This window comes from Salarias fasciatus, chromosome 20, assembly GCF_902148845.1.
Source record: "Salarias fasciatus chromosome 20, fSalaFa1.1, whole genome shotgun sequence".
Taxonomy (NCBI): domain Eukaryota; kingdom Metazoa; phylum Chordata; class Actinopteri; order Blenniiformes; family Blenniidae; genus Salarias; species Salarias fasciatus.
This window is the reverse complement of record NC_043764.1, coordinates 17,744,210-17,772,178: the sequence shown is the minus strand read 5'-3', so window position 1 is coordinate 17,772,178 and position 27,969 is coordinate 17,744,210. Positions and strand designations below refer to the sequence as shown.

The 27,969-nt window shown below is 42.0% G+C and overlaps 2 protein-coding genes and 1 long non-coding RNA gene across 3 annotated transcripts; 1 reads left to right on the top strand and 2 right to left on the bottom strand.

The window, feature by feature from the left end:
• Positions 1-295: 295 nt before the first annotated feature.
• On the top strand, positions 296-2,630 carry gtsf1 (gametocyte specific factor 1). The gene is made up of 6 exons (XM_030119688.1): positions 296-374; positions 468-574; positions 1,853-1,979; positions 2,064-2,147; positions 2,415-2,472; positions 2,549-2,630. Exons 1-6 carry the CDS (start codon positions 296-298, stop codon positions 2,628-2,630), a joined length of 537 nt encoding a protein of 178 aa, XP_029975548.1.
• A 5,181-nt stretch (positions 2,631-7,811) lies between these two features.
• Positions 7,812-12,821, bottom strand: nr4a1 (nuclear receptor subfamily 4, group A, member 1). The gene is made up of 7 exons (XM_030119653.1): positions 12,714-12,821; positions 11,153-11,954; positions 10,910-11,039; positions 10,658-10,821; positions 10,365-10,567; positions 10,097-10,275; positions 7,812-8,917 (listed from the first exon to the last, which is right to left on the bottom strand). The coding sequence occupies exons 1-7, from the start codon at positions 12,809-12,811 to the stop codon at positions 8,661-8,663; spliced, it is 1,833 nt and encodes a 610-aa protein (XP_029975513.1). The 5' UTR covers positions 12,812-12,821; the 3' UTR covers positions 7,812-8,660.
• A 4,567-nt stretch (positions 12,822-17,388) lies between these two features.
• On the bottom strand, positions 17,389-26,527 carry LOC115408748 (uncharacterized). Its single transcript, XR_003933792.1, has 3 exons — positions 26,484-26,527; positions 19,767-19,857; positions 17,389-17,415 (listed from the first exon to the last, which is right to left on the bottom strand). It is a non-coding gene; the product is annotated as an uncharacterized LOC115408748 (long non-coding RNA).
• Positions 26,528-27,969: the final 1,442 nt, after the last annotated feature.

The following is a 27,969-nucleotide window of genomic DNA, read 5'->3' as shown; positions in this document are numbered from 1 at the left end:
GTTTAACTTAGCCTTGTTTAGAAAGCATTCTTTATAAGGTCCTTGAGATATTGGACAATAAATAAGAGTCAACCCCCATTCCAAAAATATAGAAAAGCGTCAATGCATTGAAGTCATTAGTAGACTGGAGTAAATGCGTTTTGTGATTAGCTAGCATACCTGCACAGCTGAACTTGGTCCTGCAAATTGTTCTTCCTGGTAGTATCACTGGAAATTATGTGAGCTAATTTATGTATTTTTGAATTTAACATTGCTGAATAAGTTGAAATGTGTTTGCTCAGATTGCCGGCTCAACATGGAGAACTTTCGGTTTGGATTCACCGCCAGCTCAAGCAGGGCCCTGCCTCAGAGAATCCCTGAAAAAGAGAAAGAAGGTACAACTAACCATATTCACTGACTTTTTAATGTTGTGACAAAATAGTATATATTCTGATATTTATTAATGACTTGTGTGTTTTTCTTTTAAGATGAGAGGGGGAACTATGACCCAGAGCAACTTTTGCAGTGTCCCTATGATAAGAACCACCAGATCAGGGCCTGTCGCTTGCCTTATCACCTCCTCAAATGCAAGAAGGTGAGTTCAGCTCAATATGTGATCCTTGATCATTTCATAAAATCCAACCCAAAATGCCCCACAATTAAATGGATGCAACATCTAAAAGAGAATACTTGGAAAAAATTATCTGCACACTTTTGAACACACAGACGCACACCAAAATTATGCATGCCTCAGGCAAATTTTGGGCTTGGTTACTTTTATCCAACCAACAACTTTTTTTTTTTTTTTGGGGGGGGGGGGGGGGGGGGGGGGGGGGAATTACACTGGATGGTAAGATGATGTAAAAGAAGCACTATTGGGGTTTGGGGGGGGTCTCACATTAAATTTGTAGTTGGACAAAAAGTGGTATGTCCAGAATTATTCAGAAAGCCTTTTATTGACTCCTACATCCATAAAATGGGTCCCATAAGTGCCCACCAGCTTTTTGCACGTCTCCGCTGGTGTTTTTGGCTATTTACTTTCAGCAGAGTGCGCCAGCTCTTTCAGGTTGGAGGTTGTTGTGTCACTCACACCACAGATTTCAATCTGATTCCAGGTGGGACGCTGGCTGAGCTCCTGCAAAAATGCAATGTTCAAATGTACAAGTTGAGTTTTTTTGCACAGCAATGCGTTTTGTTCATATTTTGTTGGGACACACACACCAGTGTAATTTGTGGTTGAACAAAATTTGCCTGGGTTTTAAATAATTTTGTTAAGTGTGTGCGCAGATGTTAGGAGTAATTTGACTGCTGTGATGTTGGCCAGGCTATGTTGACCATACCAGCAAGTGCTCTATTATATCCTAATATTTAACATCAAGAAATGTAAAATCCATGATTTTATGTTTAGTCCATCATATTTAATTCATATGTAGTGACTTTTAATTTTTTTTTATTTATTTATTTTTTTATCTTTTATATCTGATGTGTGCTTATATGTACGAACAAAATCAACCAAGGTTTAACGATATCCGATTGTTAATTTGGTCTGTCAAAATTGACTGACTGTTTACCCGGTAAGTCATTGGGTGTGAATTCAACACTGTCATGTTTTGAGTTCTCTTACTACACAGTATAATTTTGTTGGTATTGATTACTGTGGAGCATGCAGTGTTTTAGTTGGCTCTGTAGTTGGCGAGGTGATGTGAAGAATGGCTTACTGTCAAAATACAAAGTTAATATCAGGAACTTCATCAAAGCTTGGTACCGAAAGTATGTATGTTCTTTAAATTGAATTGAAAGTCCTTTATTTAAAATGAATTGTTCTCCTTTCTTGCGGACTATAACTTTATCCTTTGTCTCACACATGATGCAGAACCACCCAGAGCTGGCCAGTAAGCTGAAGGCCTGCCCTTACAATGCTCTCCATCTGGTTCCTAAGCATGAGTTGACACGTCACACTGAGACCTGTGAGAGCCGGATCCCTGTGAACCCTGAAGAAGGCAAGAATGTCCATTTCTTCACCTGTGAATGAAAAGTAGATTGTTCACAGTAATTGAGCTTTTTTTTTTCCCCCTCTCACTCAGCTGCTGGAGAAAATGAAAGCTGTCCATGGCATGTCCCAGTTAGTACTTGGGTAAACCCAAACACTACAGAGGACTGGGAAGCAGGTATGATTGGTTCTGTTGTTGTACCACAGCATTTGAATGAGTAAATGTATCAAACTGCTTTGTAACGGAGCTCCTCAACTTGTGATTTTTAGTTGGGCAATGTGGCAATAGACATTTGGCGTACCATTATGTCTGTCCTAAAGTTAAAAAAAATATTCCCATTGGCCCCTTCATTAAATACAGTTGTATAATCTGTGATCCAGAACATTGTTTCTACCATTTTGCCTTCATAAAGCTTGTCTTTTTTTTTTTTTTTTTGTCTTGCAGAAGCAGACCATGTTGTCAAGCCCTTCAAGTGGGGTGTGGATACCCAGCAAGATTGCCAGTAAATGTGTATTTTGTGATTTTACTCTCATTGTCACTTTAACCATTTAATTGACACTTTTTTCTGTTTCTCGTAGGTTTGAGAGAGACCTAACTAACCGTTTAGGGCGTAGCTCCAGACCTCCCAACACCTTCCCTTGGCCAGATTTGAAACTTTGAAGTGTTAACAATGCATGTTGTGAGGTTGTGTGCTTTTGTTTTTAGAAATTTGTTTGCATGCTTAACACAGCAGATGGAGTTGTTTTAGTCCTTTTAAGAAACTTGTTTTTTTTTTTTTAATCCAATTGCCTCATATTTTCTTGCATGTTTAGTTTCAAGAACTGGTTCAAATAAAGTTTCTTTAGATGCTTGCAGAGTTGCATGGTGAGCTGTGGTGTTTGGAGCATGAAGTGTGATGATGGGGCATAAAACAAGCTAAACTGGCTGCTTGGAGAACACAGCTGCCTATTTCAGAAATGGAACATTATTGCAACATCTTGGTTAAGTTCTGACCTGTAGATTTCATATGGAGATAAATCACTATTTCAGCATGTTTATCAGTAATCCCTGTTTAAGCTTCAGTACATGCTAAATTAACAGAACCGTCAATTATCCAGTAAATTCCTGTTGGCCCTCTCCACATGAATGGATGACTGTAAATGTTTATTGCTGAAAGGACTTGATAAGCTTACTGGATCAAAAGCAAAATTTTTTTTTTGAAAGTTGTAGTAGAGAGCAACTTGTCTTGCATTGTTGCACAAATGCAGTTAGAAGTTGGAATTTTCACTAGAGCCAAAGTGTTCATTGCCATGTGCTCAGGAAATGTGAATATACTGAAGTTGGACCGAAGGCTGTCACTCGTGCCTTGACTTGGAGCAAGAGGCTTTCAGCCATGGTTTAAAGTCCAAAGTTGCCTCATTAGGACCAAAGGTAACCTAATATAACCTGAGGGCTACTTGCATAGCAAAGTGGTCCAGACAAGGCAGATTCTGCATCAGTTTATGGGCCTGGATCAGTCACTCAGCTGTGGCGGTTCTGTCTATGCACTTTGGTTTTTGTTGGTGGAGAAAGCAGCAGGATTTAGGAGGTCAAGGCTCAACAAAGGGATTTGCGGACACTCCAAATCTAAGCTGTTTCAAGTAGAAACTGATGTTGAGTCGGTGGTGATTTCAGAATTGGAATTTCTTTTCATGGGAAGATGGTCTACCATCCATGCTGCCACAAACTTTCAAAGGCTCAGACTTGTGCACTGAGAAAGTCATCAAATAAAACCACATCTGATGCTTCTTTTCTAAAGCAAAACAATCAGAACATAAGACAAACACCTGACAAATTAAAAAGTGACACTTTACTCATTCACACAGTTTACACATTGATTCACATGAGATGTTTTTCTGTTTGGGATTCTCATTCCAAGAAGCTGGAAGTTTGCTAGAAAGAAGAGAAATTGAGCAAGAGTAATGCAAGGGGGGAAGGAATGCAATGGAACATTCAGAATATGGGGAGTGGAAGTCATGAGGCAGAAGTTTAAGTGCTTGGAGTGAACTATTCAGAGCAGTGAACGATGAACACAGTTGAGTGGACTGGATTTAAAAAGTGGAAAAAGAGAGGAAGGCCAGTGCGTGAGGATACTGGGGATTTAGGTCAAATGAGGTGTCTGGTCCTCTGATGGGAAAGAAAATAGCTGGCACAATGTAACCCTTCTTACCTGTGTCCTCATTTGGCCACTGGATGGCGCTACTCATCTTTCTCTGTTATTCTCGGCGTGCTCATGCTTACTGTTTTCTCTCAAGATCCTTTGAAAGAGAGCATGTTTTATCTGAGCATCACTTTGTGCTTCAGGCAGGTTGAAGTCTGATCGGGTGCGTTCGGTGTGACGACCCTACAAACTCACTGCTGATGTGGTCTTTGTGTTGAGGAAACGCTCCAGGTGAGGGCTACTGTACAGACATGAGCTCAGTTTGCCTGCATGTAAACGTAGCGTGACAAGTGTCAGGATAATCCCTGTGTGAAGGCGGCCTGCCAGCCCACTCTGTCATATCTAAGTGGCATTATTGATTTCATGTGATGACTGTCTATTTTAGTTGAGGCTATTATTGGAAGTGTTCAGAGGGGCCCTTTGCTGCCTTGTCACCATCTGTAAGCATGAGTCCTGGCTCCTCAGACATGAGTACGTGCAGGAACCGTGGCCTATACAGGACACTTGCATGTTTCTGAAGGCTGCATCCTCCTCTTACATATGCGGCATATGTTACTACCTTTACAGAGTGTTTACAGACTGACACTGAGAAGACTGTGTTAATTTTGAACTTTTCAACTGGTCACCAATCAGAAAAGGATACTGCATTTTACACTTCGAAATCCAAGGCGTCCAAATCATTCCTCAGGTGCGCCCACATCTCCGTGTTAAACTGGTAGCCGCAGATCTTCCAGTAAACCGTACTTGTGATCAAATGGATCAGCCAATCTTCTGACTTCTGTACTGTAGGTGTTCATGCTGATATTTATCGATTACTTTTTCTTTAATTTGAATTTGTCTCCACATAGAAATATGATCTGATGTGTAATCTGGTGCACAAACCTGATGTTTCATTAGACATAAATCATAATTTTTGAACCTACTTTTCCGCTTAAATACATCATAGGCAGGGATTGATAGTTTTACGATGTCAATTGATGGAATATGTCCTGATATGCATTGTTAAAAAGAAAAAGGAAATTTGCTTGTGTGCCACGTAATAAGCTGCTTTTTGTGATATGGAACGACCATCGTGTCAAATCCCAGTTTTTGATTTCCATCAGACGCCACGTTATAGGCTGTAGCAACACACTGGCCACTGCAAGTATAGTTCAGTGACCTTGACCTTTGACCTACGCAAAACTGATTCGATTTTCACACTTTTGAAGCAATAACAGAATTTCCCAATGCATGTTCAGAAGTGTTGTGCAAGTTGCTGAAAATTGATACGTGATTACAGTCAGTCATTTTACGTTTTACAAAGTCTATCCCAGCTATCGGTGTGCGCTCCATTTCTGCAATAAAAACAATACCTACTGTTCAAATATTTTCTTGAAATAGTAATTAATGAGAGTGGCTCCGATTGAAATCTGAACATATCAAAGTATTCCTCTCTCTTCATGTTCCAACATTGTTCTAAACATGAATGTTTTGCAGTCTTACATCAGCACTTATTGTGAATTACAACTAAAAGATGTCCTCCTCTCCGACCTGAGACACAGTCCACCCAATCAAACAGGGTAAACTGGACGACAGAACATTTCTAGTATATAAATGGGGGCGACATCAGGGCACCTGATCCCACATCTTCCTTGGGGACATAATGACCCCGTCATTCTATTAATCCAACAACCACTGAGCATCCGGCCTCCCCTGGAGTTGGGTCAGCTGTGAGCCTCATGAAGCTTGTCACGCTCTGGACAGTCTACAAACAAGTGAGACGCACAGCTTTGAAACCGAAGCAGACCTGTTGGTCTCATTTAATGGATGTGGCATTCTCGTTTTCTCACAGATGTAACAGTCTTGTACAGTGTGTGACGGACAGTTTGAGCTCGGGGCCTGTAACTCTGTCTGAAGCTTGTGATCCACTACTCTCACTGGCATGCCCAACGAGGGACATTCCCCAGTTTCGGCTGAGGCATGATGGGTAGCTCATAATAGAGCTGTACTGTCCGCACAATGTTTATCAGTGTACCATCACCCACATAAGTGCTGTGATCAGAGTGACGCTGACTTTATCCAGTTGCTCTCGTTGCATAACTACCACATTTGTAAGATTATAAAATCTTCCAACTGTTGTGTTGCCACGGCAGAGAGCCTTTCAGAAAGTGCAACTCAATAAAAACACATGACCAGCTGGTAGCTACTTCGGATGAGTCAGTTGTAAATTACCTCCAAATTCATCACGCAAAGTCTATTCTTAGTGGTATGATATTGGATCACGACAGAATCACCCCAGGCTCGGTGCAATAAATCTGCAGGGATTCATAATGGTGAAACTGATGCGTGCAGCATATGGAACTGTTCCGCCTGTGCTGAAGCCAGTTCAGAGGCAGGAACACTCCACATAATGCATTCATATCGTTGTTGGATCCCTTCTGAGCCTCATTAGATCTCCAATAATATTATAAGGCGACCGTTTCAAATGTGGACTTTGTGTGACACTGTTGATGCCTTTTTGTCCTCCTCCATAGATCAAAATGTCCAAAGTGGTGAAAAAAATATTAGAAAAAAAAAAGAAAAATTATCTTATAAATTACCTTTATAGTGCAAAAAAATTGTTAAGTTTCTCGTGACATTGACACACCTGTGCACCAGTAAAATACTCCATTGCATTGCTTTTGAATGCATCCTGCACATGCCATCAAAGTTTGTTCAGAAATTCTTGGAATAAACCACAATTTATCACTCTAATAACGTGTTAACATCTGGTCAAGGTGCCAATTATGCCATTAGTGTAGGATTTGTTTTCTGGCCTCCTATCCCTGGCTTGCTCTTTGGTCAGCCTGTCTGGGTCATTAACGATCCCGAGTGTGCGTGTGTGTGTGTATGTGTGTGTATGTGTGTGTTCCTGCTGACTCTGCTGCGTAGCTTTACATTGTCACTCGGGGTCATCCAGTCACATGCACGATTAACAGGTGCACCAGCGTCGTCTGTAAATTACCGGCCATAAATAATCTCTGTGCTTCCACAACATTTAACTTCAAGCATTATGAGGTGTGCAGTCATGTGTTGACACGCACCCTAGCGACACACATTCGCTTGCATGTGAGAGTGTGGCACTATACAATGATGAAGTAGTCTGGGTCATATGAGACCGCACTGGAAATTCTACCAGCTTCTAAAAAGAGACAAGCACATAACTGGGAGTGAGGTGGGCAGCGGGGACATTTTTCAGAAGTTTTTTCTGGTCCGTTGCCTGAGGAACTCGACTCAGGCGTACGGACTGCTGGCACATCAGGAAACACAGCATTTGCCACACAATGGGAGATAAAATCAAGCAGACTGTCCTTTTTAATGTAATGTGAAACATGAAGGGACAGTAGTGACTGAGCCGAGGTCGGGGGAGCGGGCTCATGTGTAAAAGTTTGCTTGTTCAAATCCAGTGGACAAGTTATCCCTGAACAAGGCTCATATTTCCGAACTGCTTCTCTGCACTGCGGGAGCTCACTACTCCGAATAGGATGCAGACAAACGATTTCTCCAAGGGCATCAGTAAACTATCTTAAATGTGTGTTTATAGCATCAAATCTTATATCCATGCATATCAAAACAAGCGTGATAAATGATTCCATAATCCAATCTATTGATCCCAAAAATTTTGAAATATGACAAAATCACATTAAAAGTACAGTTATACATTTTATTTAATTTTTTTTATCTGTATAAAATATGTTTTTAGTACGTAAAAACAAACTGTAGAATACAGTTCATGTGGCGGGTTTCAAACACTCATTTACAAACACGGCCAGTGTGTAAGACTGTACTGGACAAATACACAGTATATGGACTGTTCAACATCGATTCATGATACATGAATGATACTAAGGAACTATGTTTCGGTAGGTTTAACCTACTTTATGATCACCATTACATGGCGGTGTTACTCATGACACACCCTGGGGAGCGCTTACAAACTTCAAATGTCAACGTATGAGAACTGAATAACAAAGTGGTTGCGTGAAATAATAATGTGCTCTTCTGTCCGTACAGCACCTCAAGTCAATCGAACAAAACAGTAAAATATCAAATTTCAGTACTCATGCTAAAAACATCACAATAATGCTTAATGTTTAAATCGTTCAAATAACGGCACATATATAGTTTGCATTCACTTTGTAAGAGTTTAGAAAGTGCAGTAATCTTCCCCCACTGTCGAAAATGTTTCCATCCACAGCAGCCTGTTATGTGTAAACAGCTGCGTTTTGGTCTAGTTTTGGTCTAGCCTTTCTCATTCACACTGGAGGCAGCACAACTTCCTGGAAAAACGAGGAAGCGTAATTTTGTAATGACCCCACATACATACTGCTTTTAAAACTACAGTTTTCCTGTGAGATTACACAATACCTCAGCTTTCTTCTGCCCAGTGTTTTGCAGCTTCACTTTACTGCATAGAGTCTCAGCACTCAGTCTTCGGCTCTCGAATGAACTCCCAGATTGACTTCACTGCCAATCCGTCTCCTATCTCACGCTCAAAATGGAAGCGTATCCATGAATATTTTCTCCACGATCGGCGGAGGAGGAACCAGATCTTCTAGTTTAAGGTAGAAGATGCGCTGGAGGCCCTGAGTGCACAGAGTCCGGAGCTCGGGCAGCTTCCCCAGAAGTCTGGACAGATAATTCGGCCGCAAGGAGTCGGAGCCGCAGCCGGAGACATGATCTTTGAGGCAGGTGATGAGCTGGTTCTGCAAGTCTTCCACACGTTTTGGCTCCTTAAGACCATGTCTGTCTGGAGATGAGAAAAAGAGACACCTTTTTACTGAATTGGGCCACATCACTCACACTCATAACAATACATCAACTTTAAAGAGTAAGCAGCACGTTTTTTTTTTTCCAAGTTGAGTCAGAACGCCTCAACTTCACAGTGAATGTGAAACATCTATACTTAATGAAGAACTTCCTAAGCTGCTAAAGTGAAGGTGTTGGCAGTGTTAATGCTCGCGCTCCAGAACACTTGGTTGGTGCTAAATCGAAACCTTCACTCATTGTGGTTATGTGCAAGTGTGCTGTGATGCATGACATCTCCTGTGTGCTAAGCACATGTGATCGGGTTACATTTTAACACACGGTACACCTGTCATGTCAGTCCTCTGTTGTGTAACTGTCATGTTTCTGTCCACCACAGTGAAACTTGATGTGGAGTCCTCGTGCTCGTGTTGTCATAGCAAATAAATTCACATTTTCAAGGAACCACTCTAGAAAAATCAGTTAATATCCATATTCTGTTGTACTTAGAGACTGCACTTAAGTCAGTACTATCAGAATTATCATGAACTCTTTGAAATGTTTTCAGATGATTGAAATGTTTAAAGAGTAAATACTTGACGCTTCCTACATATAGATTTCTCTTTCACTTCCTATAGACTTCATTCAGGGCTAAAACAGTCTCGTCTGAAGAAGCTCAGGTTCATGTCTTCAGACTGTGGAGACTTCATTCAAAGGACCGCACAGTGGTGCAACGGTTAGTGCCTCACAGCGAGAAGTTCTACATTCAAATACAGAGGCTGGGGCCTTCCTGTATGGACTTTGCATGTTCTGTGAATGTGTTTCCTCCCATGGTCCACAAAAACATGCATATGAGGTTAATTGGTGAAGAGGTGTGAGTGTGTGTGTGTCTATCTCTGTGTGTTGGACTTGTAACCTGTCCAGGGTGTATCCTGCCCTCATCCACGGTGAACTAGGATTGGCTACAGCACCTCCTGACCCTGTATAGGATTAAGTGATCTAGAATATGGATGGATCTCATTCAATGCACAAAGCATTCTTCTGTTTTTATTCTACATATATCGTATATCTTTGTTTGCTAATGCGGGGATGTTTGATTTGCTCTCCATGTTATTTGAGTGTTAGGCACCATTATATGTGTCATATAAGTGCTGTATGAGTTTTCTGAATTGAACCGACTTACCAGTGATTATGACAAGCGCCGTGAGACAAGAGAAGGAAGAGACGTCCAGCTTCATGCGATGGAGACTTTGGGAAAACTCCAATATGGAGTCAATCCAGTCCCCAAAACCTCTGACACACTGCATTTTATGAAGGACCACTCCACTGCAGAAGATCAGCTTGTCCACTTTAGGATTGGACCTTTAAAAGAAAAAAAAAAAAAAAAACCTGATTAAAAAAGAAATTGTTAAAAGCAAAATTGCTATACCTTTGGTGAAACTTTTACTTACCGATATGCAAGCCGCAGGATGAAGAGTTCAACAAACGCAGACTCCAACAGCAGTTCCTGATCCTCCAAGCAGAAGTCGGAGAACCCCGGGATGCTTTTTGCCCATTTCTTGATAACCTCCAAGGTGGCTGTGAGCAAGTCGTAAAACTGCTTGATGTCACTGGCGTCCACTTTCTGGCTGGAGCTGACTTCTGTCTCTGCATACTGAAATGAGGACAACACAGAGAGATTGCTTCAGTCTAGAATTACTCCCAAAGAACAAGAACTCTGGTGGGATATTATCTGATTCCCTACCTTGGAATAATCCAGATTTCCCACGCCAGGGTTTGACTCGATGTGGGCCCTTACAAGTGAAGCGATCATGCTCACTGGAGACACGGTGGTCGTCACATCCTGAACCACTTTAGGTTTTGAAGGAAGGCGACCTCTTCGGCCTTTCAGGCTGTCCGTTCGCACGACTGCAGATTTTGAGAAATACGTCCATTATTTGAAGTTTGGCATTGATTGCTTTCTATTCTGACTCATTTTGCTTTGCTCTGAACTCACCCTCTCTGACCATGCCCACAGTGAGACACTTCTGGAAACGGCAGAACTGGCATCGATTCCGCCTCCTCTTGTCCACAGGACAGTCTTTGTTGGCAAGGCAAACGTACTTGGAATTTTTTTGTACTGTACGCTGCAAAACAAAAAAGAATCAATTGAGCAAAATTCGGGAAGACATCTCCTCTTTCTGGGAAAGCAACGTGGTTGTGAATGTACCGAATGGATTGGAAGGTCAGATGATATTACCTTAAAAAACCCTTTGCATCCCTCACAGGTGCGAACTCCATAGTGCTGACAGGAGGCATTGTCCCCACACACAGCGCAGCAGCCATCATTCCCACTGGAACTTTTTAACTTTGGCGATATGCTTTCATCCAGCTGCTCAGTGCCATCAAGGCTACGTGCTTGCTCCATGGCCAAGGCAGGGAAGGTCATTGCAGACGGGTGGGGCTGGATCAAAGAGAAAGGATCCTGCTGTTCATGCATGTGCGCCTGACCCAAATGAGACAGGTCCTCTACAGACCCTGAGCCAAATGTGAAGAAAGACGGTGCATGTGCCACTGAGGTCTCCTCGGCGGCCCAGAATCCCGGACTGGGCGAGTAGGGCCCAAAGGCTGAATCCCAAGTGGACGCAGGCTGACTCTGGAACCCGGGGGTAGACGGTGACGAGGCCGGCGCCGGGCTGCCAAAATAGTCAGAGCCACTGGGGGACACATCTTCCTCTGGGTAAGTCAGCATGAACGATCCAGGGTAGCAGCCATACACTTGGAGGTCGTCCAGCTTGAAGGGGGTCTCCTGGCCTGACGGAGGAGTGACGTGGACCGGAGCGGTAGTAAACTGACAAGAATACGCGTCAAGGTCTCCCATGTGGGTGCCCACCAGGGAGCTGATGCTTGGCAGGGGTGGAGCAGAGAGGTGGTCCCGAGAGCCGTTCACATCCACAGCTAACTTGGAGATGAAATCTGTGCTCTGAAGCTCTGAGCTGCCGAGGCTGTTCTCGTAGGGCAGAGAACCATGTTGTGGGTGTATACAAGTCATGGCTGCAAGACTAACAAACAGAATGAGAGTATTAGAGATGACACATACGCTTGTTTGTGATATATTTACCTTATCAAAGAAAAAAAATAACTCTTTAACATTCTAGTTTAGTTTAGTTAAAGCTCAACTTACAAATCACAAATCAAGTTCTACAGGTATCTAGATTAAAAACTAGTTATACACAAAACATCATCGAATGCATGTGAAAGTTGGTGTGCATCACTTTCCAACCATATAATTTATCTGAACAATATATATTATCATTACACATAAACATATAAGTTTCTCTGTCTTTTCAGTTGTAGCTGTGCAGTTCAGTAATGGAGCATACAGGAGTAACAGCATCCTTGGTTGGAAAAGAAAACATGGAAAGTTGCTGCTTATTTTAGAAGCACTTTAAGTCACCTTATCCCTTATATCATATGTATATAGTATTTGTGTAGTAAGCCTGAAAGGAGGTGGGAAGGATGCGGGTATGACTTACAAGGTGGCACAATGCCAGCCTGTGCATCCCTGTCACTGTACTGACTGGAGCGCCCTGCTTAGCACATGTCAAACTTTACTACACAAGCTTGCTGCACAGCAGATGTGAATGAAAGCTACGATAAATTACACAATTTCGTGCAAACAAGTTATGTTTGGTGTAAAACATACAAATAAATGACTAATTAATTTCAGATTGAAACTTGTTTAATTATGACAGTTCAATTAAGGACTTTTTCGCATGCAGGTGTATGAATAGATATAAAAAAAAAACATTGTTTCTTACCTGTTTGGCTCCTCTGCACGTGTTTTTGAAATGTTTGTACTCCCAACAACGACCATCGGTCGTCTCCGGCGTCTCCCTGCCGAGGAGCAACAGTCCATCCGCTCTCCTCCGCCAGCTGCACTGCTTATATTCACGGCTTCACTGCTGCCATGACGCCAGAGAAAGGTTTCCATACAAGGCCGCGTGGTGGGCGGGGAGATTTCCAGGCTGCAGCCAATCAGAGCGCACGTTCGGGAGAACAGTCGCTCGATGACGCACTCCGGGATTCCGTTGACGCGCGTACAGCGAAGAACCGCAGCATTGTACTCCTGCACGCACACGCACACACGTAGACGTCTAAATTAAATCCTACAGATCTGAGAGAGACTCAGCCCTCTGCCAGGGTTTGTGTGAAAATATGCATTTTACTACAGGCGTCTTCATCACATTGTTGTACTGTGATGAAGTTCGGTGATTGACACAAGAGAGATAAAAATAGTGATTTCTTCACTCAAAAACAGGAAGTCGAAGATGTCTATTCTCACCAGAAAATAAACAGTTTCAGAGCTGCCTTATCTGACATCTCTGTACATTATGTGAAGACAGTGTGTCCTTGCGAGGTCCCTCAGAAGCAACACTTACAAGACCACTCCTACTTAATAATGAATTTAAGTGAAAGAAAAAAAAACACAAGCCTCATGCAGGTTGAGGGAAGTTCCTATAGACTCGGTTTGTACTGTAAGCTCTCAATGAGCCAAGATATCTTTAAACATCCAATGCACAGACCACAAGTCATTCTGATTTAGAGGAAGGTGCACGGGGAATCTTAAAAATTGTCAGAGAGCTGTTTCAGTTTTGTGTCTGTGCTGCATATTCCTTTAATTTGTGTGACCACTGACCACACAGTAAACTTGCTGACAAGTCACAAGGTGGATCACTGAAACAGATTTCCAGACCAAGCCCCTTGGCTCGAGGGCTCAAGTGACCAGTAAACTGGAGCCTGAGTTCTTACTACATGTTATGTACACGTGTGCCATCAGTTGGATGATATGGAAAAGAATAAATAGCAATATTCATAGGAACAAGCCAAATTCTTGTTGCTCAGACTCCAACACCATAGATTAAAGACTCAGTATCTGGAGATAAATATGACACCTGCAGAAGGATGCTGCTGATGGTGCAGGAGAGTGGACCAGGGGAAGGCTGAAGAATGGCAAGATTAAAGTTGTACAATGATATTTACAAAGCAAATACAGAGACAGATTTGATCAGAGAGAAAAAAAGACATACATAGAAGCATGACAAAAGCATTTAACCATATTCTGAATTTTGAATGTGTGTTATGGGAAACTGCAGCCTTTACTGGTCTATTGCCATTCACAGCATCATCATCTCACGGTAATTTTACATGTAAAAACTAAACAATCCCACATGAATAAATATAAATGACTGTGGAGGAGAAAGAACTTGCTACTTGCATTGAAAAAAAGAAAGCATTTGAAGAACCAGACCCCAAGCTGGTGTCTTTTCTACAGCACTGGCTTGGGTTATGAGATATTACAACGGAAGGAATACAGAGACAGACGGCAACAAATGAGTTGATGTCAGAAAGCTAAAGCATGGGTACAGGAGGAAGAGACCATGAAGTTCTCGTTCAACAGACTACTAATGAGAGACGGATAATGTTCATGATATGTGTGTTAACAGATTTATTGAGAGCTCCATGACTTGAAGAATGTCTCTGAGCAGTCGAACAGCAGAACATGCACACATAGACAAAAGGAAAATGTAATCAGAACAACAGGTTGTAACATTGACACTTTTTTAATTGGGATAATAATATCAAATTAGAATGAAATGTGTGACCGTTCCAACATACACACACACATGCACAGACACACTTGTTATGTATTATCACATGCGTTGCCAGAGCTCCACCCACCACCTGTTGCTCCTCCAGAGAGCTATTTTTATGTCGAGAAGATGTTTGACATTGTGGAGAAATCCTCAGTGTGCAAGCTCGACTAAGACCAAACACACGTGTGCTTCGACATCTGATTTCAAATTTCAAAGCCACCGAGAGAGCCGTGAAGGGAGCTCAGCATTGTGCACAGGCTGTCGTCATTTTTTTTTTTAAATCACATTGATTGAGGCTACTGTAGCTAGAAAATACAATATTGGTAAATTGGGCTTGTCGGCTAAGTGTTGAAGTCATATTCCTGCACTTACCATCATTATTGTTGTTCTTATTCACTGCAGCCAACTTTATTCACTGACTTGAAGTTAAAAAATAAGTTCAAAAATGGGTAAATGTCTCATTCAGATATAAAAACTTCCAAAGATGCTAAATATATCATGCTGAGTGTTACATATCTACAGTATATAAAATGATGCACCACAAATCAGAACAATTTCGAGTTCAGTTTATTTCAGAAGGATAATGAGGAGGGAAAGGAAAAGGACAGATTAACAATAACAAATTAGTCAATATCATACTAATTGGGACCAGAAATACCTGTAGCTTGAAAATAAGTTTATTTCAATAGATTTAAAGGGAAATGACACTGTTAAAATTGTACAAATGATAAAAACACATTCCTCAGTTAAGTCTGGTCCGACTGAATCTGCTCCCATTCTACACAGCAGCTATGACACTGATAACAGCATCTGTAAACACTCTTATTTCTTGCTCAGTGAACCAAAAAGGCACTAGTACGGAAGAAACCTCATCCTATCTTGAATATATGGAAGGAAAAATAAGCCAAACTCTGCTGTCTTCTTCTTGGCAACGGCGCCTGCTTGTTTTCCCGGTGTCCCATATCCACGGACTCTGCTTTAGGACTTACAGATAAATTTGTGTCTGACACAGCTCGTATTCTGCACTCAAAATATCTGCTTCTCCCGGTGGGTAGAACATCAGGAACACCAGTACAAGGTGATCCGGTTCAAACATGCCTTTGTGCCCATTGGCTGCTTCACACTCAGCAGTCACATTGATTCCTTTATGGGGTGCACAAGGTGTGCATTGTTTGCCCGCAACCTGATATGTTTATGTACATGTGTGAATCCGTACGTGTTTCCTTGTGTGTTGTATTTATACGAGCAGCTGATCCGATTTTAACTGTATATAGATTTGTTCTTATACCGAGAGCAAATTTAGAAACACCTGTTTGATGAGAGGCAAAGCAGCGCCGCGTTCACCCGAATGAAAGTTCACGGTTTGTTAAGAACGATTCAGGGTTTGTCTCAAATATTGAACACAGGATGCAAAGAAAGCTGGTTGCTGGAATCGAACGTTGATTTTTGATTCCTCAGAGAATTGAAACAGTTAAATCACCTTTTTATTATCCATCTCACCCAAAGGGGTTCCCCCTACAAACATGACTGTTTTTACTGCTCTCGTCCTGAATACAGGTTACATAGTTTTTTGGTTTTTTTTATTAATTCATCTTCTGTGCTTCATCCAAGTTAGAAATTCAGCGTGCTCAAACATATTTTACCTGAATGAAAGGAAGTAATACGGGACAGTTAATGATGGGTCATGTCAGAGTTCACAGAAGATTCACACAGATACAGAGCGCACACGCAAGCTCAACAGGAAAAAGACTGATCCCAGCGTCAAATCTCAATGTTTACTCATAGTGATTCCAGTGTGGGCTGCCACCCCACCGGTCGACCCCAGAGGTGCTGCAGGTGGGCTGTGAGAGGCCATTTACAGTAAACACATGACTATTTTTCAGTATTTTAGAAATGACTTTGGTATTTCTACGAAACACATACAGTGATTTATTTCTACCAAAAAATAAGACAGAGAGATGTGTGTCATTCAGATATTTTGCTCGCTTTTTTCATGACGTCTGTGGGGATTACTGTGAGATTACAGACCGAGGTGAGTGTTTTCTGATTGAGACAGGCACCGTTTGTATAAAGTTCCTTAAATAACTGCTACACAAATATGGAAGATATAATTTGGACAAACATGTCCCCCTTCTCTCATGGACTGTACAGCATGATGATTCTGATTAATTCAAACAGATTTCAATCAGGTTGGAGATTCTTGAGTTTGGTAGTTGCTGCTTTATTGATAAAAACTGGAGAACGGCAGTGTCCCAATGTGCTGCTGGCTGAGCAGATTGCCGGTTTCAGCATTAGCAGTGTTTAAAGCTGTTGTCTTGAGCAAAGACCAACTCTGTTTTTGTTTGACTCTACAGACAGTAGGAGTGACTCATTAAAGACACAGTTCAAAAAAATGTTTAATTACATCAACAGGGGAAACATACTATAAAAGATGATCAAATCCAGCTTACAATCAAGTTCAATGTGGCTCATAGATAACCTTGAAAACTGTGAAAATACAGAAGACAACATCTATTGCAATAACAAACTCTAAGTGCTAATAATGAATTCTCTGCTGGGGTTGCACTGTTTCAGCAAGAGTAGTGGAAACAATGCCACACCAAGATCTAAAACAGACCTGCAAGCGGAAACAATGCTGTCAACTGAAAGATAAAGGATGTAGCATTCAGAGGCGGTTACCTGTTCACTTGTTAAACTACCAGTCTTATTGCATGACAGCAAAAATAGAGCTGTTGGTGTTGGAAGGTTTATTTGGATGTGTCTTTACTGCCCTGGCCCCATTCAGATCCTATGGTGCTGCACATGACCCCTGTCTTGGAATGAGTTTCACACCCCTCCATTAGAGAAATGCTGCATCAGCACGAGTCTGAAAAAGAAGAGAAGAAGAAGAAGAAGAAAAAAAACCCCCACCAGCTGGGTAAACCACTGCTTTGTCCCCTGTCTCTGCCCCTTTGACGGTGATCCCGACTTTACTCCTGGCGCCGTTGGGGAGTTGGAGGTCACGCTCTTCTTCTTGCAGTATGAGTTAGAGGAGGCCTTGGACCGAGGTCAGCCGGTGGACACTACCAGGAAAATGAGATTCACCGTATTTTCCAGACCCTGGCGGAGAGCGGTTTCGGGAGTGAGCGAGTGGCTTCAGATTTCCTACCAGCGTTCAGACTCTGTGCAGTTCGACCCACCGACAGGCATCAGTGTTTCATTCATCCCACAGAAACACTTTATTATTGTCCATTTGAGTGAGAACAGATATTGTTAATCCCTCATGGGCAGCGTGTGATTAAAAACATGAGCATAAATACAGTTTTCCTTTTTTTCTTTTGCAGATCTGTGAAAAGCAGAAGTGAGTAACAATAGTTGTGTGCAACATGTCAAAAGTGCCTTTTCAATACCACAATGTGGAAAAAGTTGCAACAACCAGAATTTACACACTCATGAAACAGACATATTTGGAGAAGCTGCTGGCAGTACCCATGACGAAAATATGACAAGGGGCTGCTTTCCAACCACCCTCCCCCTTTTTTTTTTTCTTCCTTTTTTGATTTGAAAACACGTGAGACGGGTTTTTATCACCCCCACATTCCTCTGAGGGGCTTAAATCGCCACTGTCCTTATCAGGTTCCACTTTCCAGTCTCAAATGGACGGGGGATCAGACGCTGCACGTAAAAGACGCCTCGCATTTTACATATAGATTGTGTAAATTATCACCTCCTCCTCCACCAAACATCTCTGGAGCTTGTCCTTCTTGGACGTGGAGGCCACTGTGCTTTAGTTATTGTTGTGTTAGAAAAAATATATTTTTAACAGCTGTGACAGGTTATACGAGCACGCGTCCTGAGACAATTTATTATCTGGGACGTCAGTACAGGAACAAGTGACATCTTATCCGCTCATGTCTGCGGTCACTTCAGGCTTCTCAATTTTTGCTGATGTGAGCAGCAGTGGGAGGACTGGGAGGATGCTTCACACACTGTCCATGCTCCATCTGCTGGCACGCTGTGGGACAGAGCTGATGCTTCAGCAGGAATTCACGGCTCACCACAGACACTGCCTGGTACATTGGAGGGCAAATTAAAAGCCAGATTAACGTAAGTGTGCTGAGGGGATGGTCGGTTTTCATTCTGAGTGGGGAAGCAGTCACAAAATGCCCTCTTGAGCAGAGCAGTCCATCGTCGTGGGCTTAATTATGAATGCGTTTGTTTTTCCTCCTCACGCCTGGTGTGACATTCACAGATCTGCTTGCGTTCAACAGAAAATAGAGCAAAATGAATCCTCCAAAGAGCCGACATGAGCTGTGGACATGAATCCAGATCCCCAAGCAGTAAATAAAAAGTGAGAGGAAAAGAAAGTGGACTGAAATACATCTGTCAGAGCTGCGTTGGTTTGTGATTTTGGTGCTCAGTGGTTTGGACGTCAGAGTCACATTCAGTTGAAGTTTCTGCAGTGCGGCTTCATGAATGTGGAAGTTTAACTTTTGCACATCCTCATTCTTGTTCTGTGCATTGTTCTCTGCTCATTTGCAGTCAAAAATTCACCCAACACCTTTTTTGTTCTGTTGCATCATGACACTAAACACTTACATGTGCGTATACGTCGATAGGCCTTAGGATTATGATTACTGACCGCGCTGGTTTGAATGTTAAGGTTTCCACCACAACAGTTTCTGGAGTTGAAAACAAGACACAAAAAAATCCAGTGAGCAGCAGCTTTGTGGATGGAAACATTGATGAGAGAGGCGAGTGGAGGACAGCCAGGGCTGCTGGAGCTGACAGAAAAACAACACTAACCTCTTTTTACACTGCTTCTGTTTTTTTATATCCTCCAACTTGTGTGATATATATATGATGCAAAATATATCATCAGAAAGTGTCTCTAAAATTCACTGAAGGTAGAAATGGAAGGATGTCATGCAGCTGCAACAAAAAGGGGGGAATGGAAAAAAAGGAGCCAAGGAAAAGAAAAAAAAATAAATGCTGAAACACTGTGGTCTGTAAACAGTTGGAGGGACAAACTCATAGGACCTCATGCTGGTTAGCACTCACACATCACACTAGGAATATCTCCACTTTCAGAACACGCTTGGGAGTCTTTATGTGCAGTTTGGATGTCCTCCCTGAGTGTGTGAGGACTTTTCTCCAGGTATTTTTTCCTCCCATAGTTCCTAAAGCTTAAGGCTAATTGGTGCCAATAGGTGTGAATGCAAGTGTGTGTGCACTTACATTCACACCACTGGTGCAGTGTGTACTCTGCCTTCACTCCTCCTCCTGTCCTGGACTGTGGTAAGTCAGTATTGAAGATGGATGAATAGATCTAAAACAAAAAAGAAAGAAAGAAAGTAAGGAAGAAAGAAAAAGACTAAAAGGAATTGCTGCCTTTGTGATATGAAAAAAAGCTGGGAAAACAAAAAAAACAGCATCACAGTGCAAATGCAGGCTACAATGTAAAATGTTTAATTGATGAGAAAGTGCATGTGAATGCAAGAGAAAATATGAGTCATTAAAATGCATGTTAGAGATCCTAAAACATCTAAAATACATATGGGTGATTACAAATTTGGATAGCGTGTTTGAGGACAAAGCAGGACAGAGGATGGATGGAGGGATGGAGTTACAGGTTTAACCACTAGGGGGCAGCATGTTGACACGACAGCACTGAGCTGAAATGAACCTGCATGTTCAGCATTTCAGCAGCCAGCTGTTTCTACTGTTGATATTTGGACTTTATCAGCAATAAAACATTTCATTTAAGTCTGAGTATTTGATTATCTGTCACAAGTATCCAAACACAAAATAATCATTACAGCACTGTTATCCACTGCGTCTGTTTGCTCTGGCACAGCTAATTTTTGCACATAAGTCAGCTGTAAATTGGAGATAAGGCCAGGTTTTACAGTCATTCCTTTTTTTTCCAAAGAAGAAAAAACCCTCAGAATTATTAATGCAAATATGTTGCACATGCATTTATGGCCCTTTTCCTGAATCTTTCTCCTCAATCATGGCTCTTGTGAGAACTCTCCAAACACACCAGTGGAGATGACGTGAGGCCCGGCGTCACTGTCCTCGGAGACGTTTCATCACAGCACACATCTGAATAATCAGTCCTGTCTTCGCGCCTGTCTTTGTTTCTCGAAGAGGACAGAATCTTTTCTGTTGTCCGGTTTGTAGGTCACAAGAATGTCGCCCCCTCTCCCTTCCCTTTGAGCCGGCCTGCCCACTCTCACATTCCTCCCTCTTCGTTTGCCCACATAGAGCCGGCCACACACACTGGGACGGTCTCACACTGGGTGCGCTCTCAGGGACACATCTGCCAGTGTCACTGTGGGCCAAAGCCATAAAATCTATGGACATATGGACACTGCAAAGAGAAATCATTTTCTGGAATAATAGCAACGGATAGCATTGCTTTCAGGGATGGTTTTTAAAAATGCAGTTATTATAACTAAAGTAAAATCTCTGATTGCAACAATGTTTTCATGATTGACTTTTTATTTGGCTGCAGAAGTCAGCGGTTCAAAACATACAGTCAAAGTCGTTTGGAGGCTTCTTCAGTGGACAGAGGAGCAAGGACTCCTGGGAACAATACCTAGTAGATCTCACAGAGCCGTCTGTCTGGGTTTACACGAGGAGGCAGGAGAGGATGTGAACCACCCACTCAAGATCTGTGGATCTCCGTAAGATGTGTGGAACGATCTGTCGACTTACTTCAAAACAAAAACTGTAGTGATTAAAGATGTTTTGAAGCCAAATGGGGGTCAATTATTCATAAACAATCTCTCTCTGTCTCTCTTTCTCTCACACACACTGGCACACACAAACAGGATATTAATCCATCTAATCATATTGAAGTAATATGAAAAGTATTATGGTTGGATCAAAAATCTAAATAACTTCATCAAAGTGTTTAATTTAAGGCTGTTTTTCATGTTTCAAGAACCTGATTTAATGGTCTGCTTGTTTGTTTGTTCATCTACTTCTCAGAAATATCCCAATAAGTTTAGACATTTCAGTCTAAAACAGTAGACACGTGCTTTTATTACCGGAGCTGTTGTCATACTTTCCTGTAAGGCGTTACAGATACGACGTCTGAGGTGTTCTTAGAGTTCTTGCGTGATCACGCTTTCCACTACACGTCACAAAATAACTGACAAATACAATGCTGAGGTCACAGAGAGGAACAGGAAGCACCTTCTGCGTCTTGTCACACCTCGGTGTCTCGTCTCTTCTGGTCTTCAGAAGATGCAGCGTCCGTGCAGAGGCGTGCACGAGGGTGGGGAATGTTTTCACTGGCCCCGCAGGAAAACACTCAGGAAGCATTAGACGAGGCCCCGAACGCTCTGTGAGGCGCAGGAGGAGCAGGAGGCGGTGTTGAACCTCCTCAGAATCTCCTCCAGTCAGCAGCATCTCCTGCTCTGTTGGTGCTTTTGTTTTGATTCCTCTCCAGGTCTGGGACAGTGGCCATGAGTGACTCACACACATTGGCTCTTGGCTGACTTTGGCCTTTTTTCATCTTGAAACTTCTTTTTTTTTCTCTCTTCTTCAATGAATTTCCTCTTGTTTTTTTTTTTGTTTTTTTTTTTTTCCCGGATAGAGTCTCTGGATCAAATAGTGGTGGTATTGTCTCAAAGTTTCCTGGACCTGTTCAAGGTCAGGAGCCAGTCGTTTCAGGGTAAGCAGGGGGAATTTGTGAACAGTTTCACGTCGCCATGCTGATTGCACCGATACAGGTGAAATCCCGAAACAACGCAAAGCACCGAGCAGGGATTGAAGAAACGTCGAGAGGGTGGAAGTGAAACATCAGCCGCAGGAACCACAGCTGCCATTCAGATGGAAATAAATAATAGCTTTGCCCCAGTGTTGCTTGTGTTGCGTCTCTGTAGAATTCCCCACTTTCATGAGTCCACAGAGTACAGTCAGTGTGAAATTCAGGCCAACCGATCCTCGCACTACTAAACCGAAGAGAGTGATTCATCCGGCCTGAGATGAAACACAGATTTTAAGATTGATCACAGATACGATTAACTCTTACGACCTCTCAGAAGATTGGAAGCTAATGAGGCTGCCACATTGAGACCAGAGCGACACGTGGACTTCCTGCTTTAAAACGCTTTCTTAGAAAGAAAAAAGAAAAAAACAAAACTTTGATCGGTTGCGTTCTACATCAAACGATACCAAGACCTGCAGAGCTTCTTGTTTCATTGTCGTCATCCTTCTGTCACATCTGTCTGTCTCATAAAGAAAAAAAGTTTTTTTCAAGATGAAGTGTGTGGTGCGTGTGTGTACGTGTGTGTGTGTGTACGTGTGTGTGTGTCATCACTGCAGCTGAGTCATTTCCACCTGCCTGGATTGAAAGAGAATGACACTGAGGTGGAGATAGCGTGGGCAAGGAGTGAGAGTAATACCAACAATGTCAGATAAAAGCAGTCTGTGCAAAATATCCACACTTAGAGTGTTTAAATAGAAGATGCTGCGGGGCTGGGCCTCAGGTCAGGTCGCCTGGATTAGACAGTTTTAAATAGACAAGGATTTCTTTCCCTTTTTTTTAATCACTGTGAGAAATCAGTCAAAATGAGTGATTTCTTTCTCTCAGGGTCCAGTAATTCATCACTGAAGGCTAATTATGGTCACTCAGGGCCAGGATGTGAAGGTCCTTGATAAACACACGAGAGCGCATGTTTTTCTGCTACTAAACAGGACATAAAAGTTATTCATCCTTGAAAGGTTAAGATAAAATGACATGGAACGGTTGGAGGCTGTTGCCTTGTAATGCACTGGTGACCCTACATTGATTCCTTTGTAAATTTAAGAACAGAGCGGATCTGATGCCACCGAGATCACTGGAAGAAGCGGCGCCAACAGCGTCTCTTACATCTGCCAGTACAAATCTTCTTCTAAAGCCTGAAAGAAAAACATTGTAGATGCGTAAATGTGATAAACTATTGAAATGAATTAATAGTTTTTACAAATAAAAGGAGTTCAGTTGGGACAGTGTAGCTGATCCCTTATGGGCAAATTCTTTCATGTGCCAGTTTACACACTCCATCCAAACCATTTCAAAAAGCTCTTTAAATAAGGTGTTTAAATAAAGTCACATTGAGATTTATCAGAACATTTCCAAAAAATATTGTTGAAAAAAAAAACCTTGTTGAAAAAACATTTTATGAAAGAGGTCAGATCACTTTTTCATGAACAGATACATTTAAATAGTAAGATAGTTTTTTTTATTGTGTGTTCAAATTGTCTAAATAATTCAAGATGTTCACTGAGCTGTCTGTAATTTGAGTTTAAACAGTTAAAACATCTCATTTCTGCTGTGACATTTGGATGGGCTGATTGCAGATTTCCCCAAGAAGTATCAGTAAAAACATGCTTTCTTTCATAAAAAGCTTCAACTCAATAACAGAGCATCTCGCCCGTTAATACGCCCTCATGCAGTTCATTTTCTGAGATAGTATCTAACCGGTAGACAAAAGCTTCATGTCTTCTCCCTAATAACAGTACATTTCAGCTAATTGCGCTCATAATGTTTTCTGGGAACACAGTACAGTATCTCTGCGCTCCATCCTCTCCGTTTTCCGGGAGTTCATTCTTGGAATAAAAAAAAAAAAAAAAGAAGAAGAAAAAACCCCGGTGAGTCAACATCCTCTCTCCTTTCGCACAAACACCGCAGCTTCCAGCATTCCTGAATCCTGGGCTCAGACTGCTGCAGCTCTGCAGCCCGAGCGCCGAGGCCGGCCATGCTGCTTTCATTTGCTGTGGATATGAGGACAACATGTGGAGCTCTGCTCTGCTCTGCCGTCCAGGCCAGGCTGTGTTTGTCCAGCATCCCCTGGTGTAAAGAAGGTGACGTCCAGAACAGGCCGATCCCCGCCGCTTCCCGCTGCTGGAGCCAGGAAGGAGTGACTGTCGTCGTCCCAGGCCTTTTAACTAGAGTGTGAACGTCTGAATAATCGGGACTCAACAAGAATGAGAAGTCTGGAGGCTTTTCTTTGGAAACAGGGGATCACAACTAGTCCCAAAGAAACGTTTTTTTTGTCACTGCGGTTTCTGGGAAAATGTTCCAAACTGAAGCTGCAGTGTGTTTAAAGATATAACCCCATGACACTTCCTGCCATTGTGTTTGAGGACTTTCTCTGTCTTTGTGTGCACGCTCACAGCTGTCCGGGGTTTTATATAACAGAGGCTCGAGTTTTAACCCCCCCGATGCACGAAGCAGCACAGTCACCAGCTCTGTTTTCACAGTCTCATTCAGCGATTTGGGGTTAAAGGTTACTTTTTGTTTTTGTAAGTCTGAAACGATATTTTGATCCTCAATTCTCGATTCTGAGGTTTCCAATTTTAAAGTAATTAAAGAAATAATAAAGAAAAAAAATCACAAATTCATGTACTGGTGTCAGCATCCAATCACATTACTGCTCAACTTAAAAGGTAAATTTTAAATTTTTGGAAAAAGTTAATATTTTTTTCTCTTACTTCATGTAATAAAGACCCACTTTCATTACTGGAATTTGTTCTTCTCCTTATGAAGTTTATTTAGGATGTTTCTGTTATGGCAACTTAAAGCTTGGCAGGAAAAACATAACCTGTCATCATAAACGTGTAACCTCCACCTTTAACCCCAAACTATTCCTGCTGGCGTCATGAACAGTTTCCTTGACCCGGTGCGAGCTCGAGGTGGAGGCGACGTGTTCATGGGTTAAGTTGTTGTGGTTAAATGTGGAGCTGTCATAACAAAAGACGTGTAAAGCAAATACTCATAAAACCTCAGTCATGTATGATACAATATATGAAAGTATATAAATATTTATTGTGAAAGATAACAGCATAGAGATCAGGAGATTAGAGTAGTAGTGCTGCATGTGGACCAGCTGTGACTCCCACTGTGTTCAATCCGACCGCAACTCACACAAATTGTGATAAACCCATTAACTTCAGTGACGCTGCTCTTTGTACGTTTGAGTTCAACCAAAGTCTCAGTTTAAAGGTGAAGACGTCTTCTTGAAAGTGGCACATTGATGCGATGAAGAATAACAGTGGGTCAAAATTCAAATCTTATGAGAGACATGTTCTCCCTGTGCATGAAAACACTGAACCGACAGGCTCGTCTTGGCTGTTTTTATGCTGCTCTGCATGTTACTTTTAGGTGCTTCTGTTTTTCAGTTTTGGATGGTCAGTAAACACAGATTAGGATTTCCAACATAAGATCAGTAGATTAAGATTAAGTGGGTGCACGTTTGTGAAATTATTTCAAATTAACGGAATCACTTATGGAAAACAGTGTGTGTGTGCGTGTGCGTGCCTGTTATTGGCAGGTTTGTGTACTGCCAATAACAATTCCCCCCACAGAACGGTTAAGTGTGTCCTATCCTCCTGTCATAATTTAGAGGCATTAAGTCAATTACAGGACAATAAAAGCATTGTGTGTGTGTGTGTGTGTGTATGTGTGTGTGTGTGTGTGTGTGTGTGTGTGTGTGTCCTCTTATTTTGCTCCTGGAGACAGTAAAGTGTGTTGAACTGTATTTCCAGTATTACGTCACACTGATCTTGCATGTCCCTAAACTTTTAATAAAGGGTTGAAAGAAACCAATTTCTGAACCAGGCTAACTGGGTTCAAGTTGAAAAATATTTAAAGCCATTATGTCAATGAAAGGAGAGAAGAAAAGTAACAATAGAGCTGCAGAGTGCGCCTATGTGTGGGTGTGTGTGTGTGTCGGGGTGCAGGAAGTGGCAGAACAGTGACAGGTGGCGTCTTATCACTTATCTCACTTTGTGTTCTCAAGCATCATAAAAGCCGTCACGAAAAAGAGGAACCAGTTCTGAAACTCGACGTTGAACTCGAGGCCCTTCCTGCACCATCTGGCCACGCTCCTCAGTTCCACGCTTCAGTGTCGCCGCCTTAGAAACATCAAACCCAAGACAATGACACGCCAACGGTCTCACCTTTCACCTTTACTCCAGCTCTCCTGGCATACGCATTCAATCTGAGCCTCGTCAGGATGTTTCCACTCGGAACCAATGTGTAGAATATTGTTTAAAAATCATTCAGTCGCTCAAGCTAAAGCTGCATTTAGATGGACATTAACTGCGTGCAGCTGTTGCTTCTCGCGTTTGGCAGCGAGGATAAATCATCCTGACCGCCTGACACATGAGCAGCAGGGACGCAGAAACATATTCAATGACAGGCATTCACGCCTGTCAGTGCCCTAAACAGGAAGTATAAATATAAAACTATGGTGCTGCGTGTGTGTGTGTGTGTGTGTGTGTGTGTGTGTGTAGGAGTGGGAGCTGAAGTCATCTCAGGTCTCGCTTTGTTACTGGAGGATAATCACATGAAGAGATGATTAATTGAAAGTAAGGCTGAGTGCAGGGTTCATCCGCTCCACTCTGCGTTACGTGATCATCAGACACACAGTGTCGACAAACAGAGACACACCTTCCATACGCATCCTCCTACATTTACACTGCTGTGAACAGCTACAGCCGTTCGTTTATATTCTCTTCTGGCATGTTCGCATCAGTGTTGTAAGGAACCATAATGTTATAAAAACATAAAAACTGTTGTAGAGCTGCAGAGCTGCTGTCTCACCATTCGCTTTGAAATTATTTACAGTTGTTAAACTCCAGTTTTTCTGACTCGCAGCTCAGAGTCTGGCCTGAATTCGCTGCAACTGTCATTAATTTGCAGCTTTAAATAGACATCAGCTTCACTGTATAACATATGTGTCCTGCTGTCAGCGTGTTGATCGTTTATATCTGATGTTTTTATTTTTCCTTAATTAATTCATTTTTCTGCCAAGATCAGATCAGATTACAGAAATATTTTCTACCCGGTGTGCAAACCTTGTGACAGAGACGCAGCTTTGATCACTGGTTAAACTCCACAGACACTGATTCCTGCTCATGCTACAGTCCAGCGTCTTCCAGTACAATATGTGCACCAGATTTCTGGAGCCAGTTATTTTGATGAAGAAGACGCCCTGATATGTGTGTCTGTTGATAATGAAGAGGGGATCCACTCCTCTCCCTCTTCAACTGAAACAAGTTTTATGAAAATGCACCGTGTTTATTAAAAACTCCATCAGAAGTTGTGAAATCTGCTCCTCTGTGAGACCACAAAACACATCAAATTTGTCATATCAAAATATGACAGATAAGATAACCTTTATCACTGGAAAATGTTTTAAGCTGCTGTCTGTAAGAGAAACAGAAAGGTCTGAAGTTTTGGGGACCAAAAAAAAAAAAAAAAAAATCCAACTAATGGAGTCCCAAACAGAAATGTAGTGATGATATCTTAGAAACTTGTGATTTTACCATTTAAAAGTAAAGAGAATGGGTTTTTATTCATTAAATTTGACATGTTTGCCTGTTTGTGAGTAACGCTTATGGTGACTGTGTGATGCTTGTACATTATTTTCGGGCGCCTCGG

What these genes read in the sequence shown, in the direction of transcription:
- gtsf1 (XM_030119688.1), top strand. Translation starts at nt 296, where the DNA reads ATGGAGAACTTTCGGTTTGGATTCACCGCCAGCTCAAGCAGGGCCCTG. An exon ending in CCCTGAAAAAGAGAAAGAAG is followed by an intron (nt 375 to 467) that starts GTACAACTAACC and finishes TTTTCTTTTAAG; the next exon opens with ATGAGAGGGGGAACTATGAC. An exon ending in GATACCCAGCAAGATTGCCA is followed by an intron (nt 2,473 to 2,548) that starts GTAAATGTGTAT and finishes TGTTTCTCGTAG; the next exon opens with GTTTGAGAGAGACCTAACTA.
- nr4a1 (XM_030119653.1), bottom strand. Translation starts at nt 12,811, where the DNA reads ATGGACTGTTGCTCCTCGGCAGGGAGACGCCGGAGACGACCGATGGTC. An exon ending in GAAATCTGGATTATTCCAAG is followed by an intron (nt 10,568 to 10,657) that starts GTAGGGAATCAG and finishes TCCTCATTTCAG; the next exon opens with TATGCAGAGACAGAAGTCAG. An exon ending in ATCCTGCGGCTTGCATATCG is followed by an intron (nt 10,276 to 10,364) that starts GTAAGTAAAAGT and finishes TTTCTTTTAAAG; the next exon opens with GTCCAATCCTAAAGTGGACA.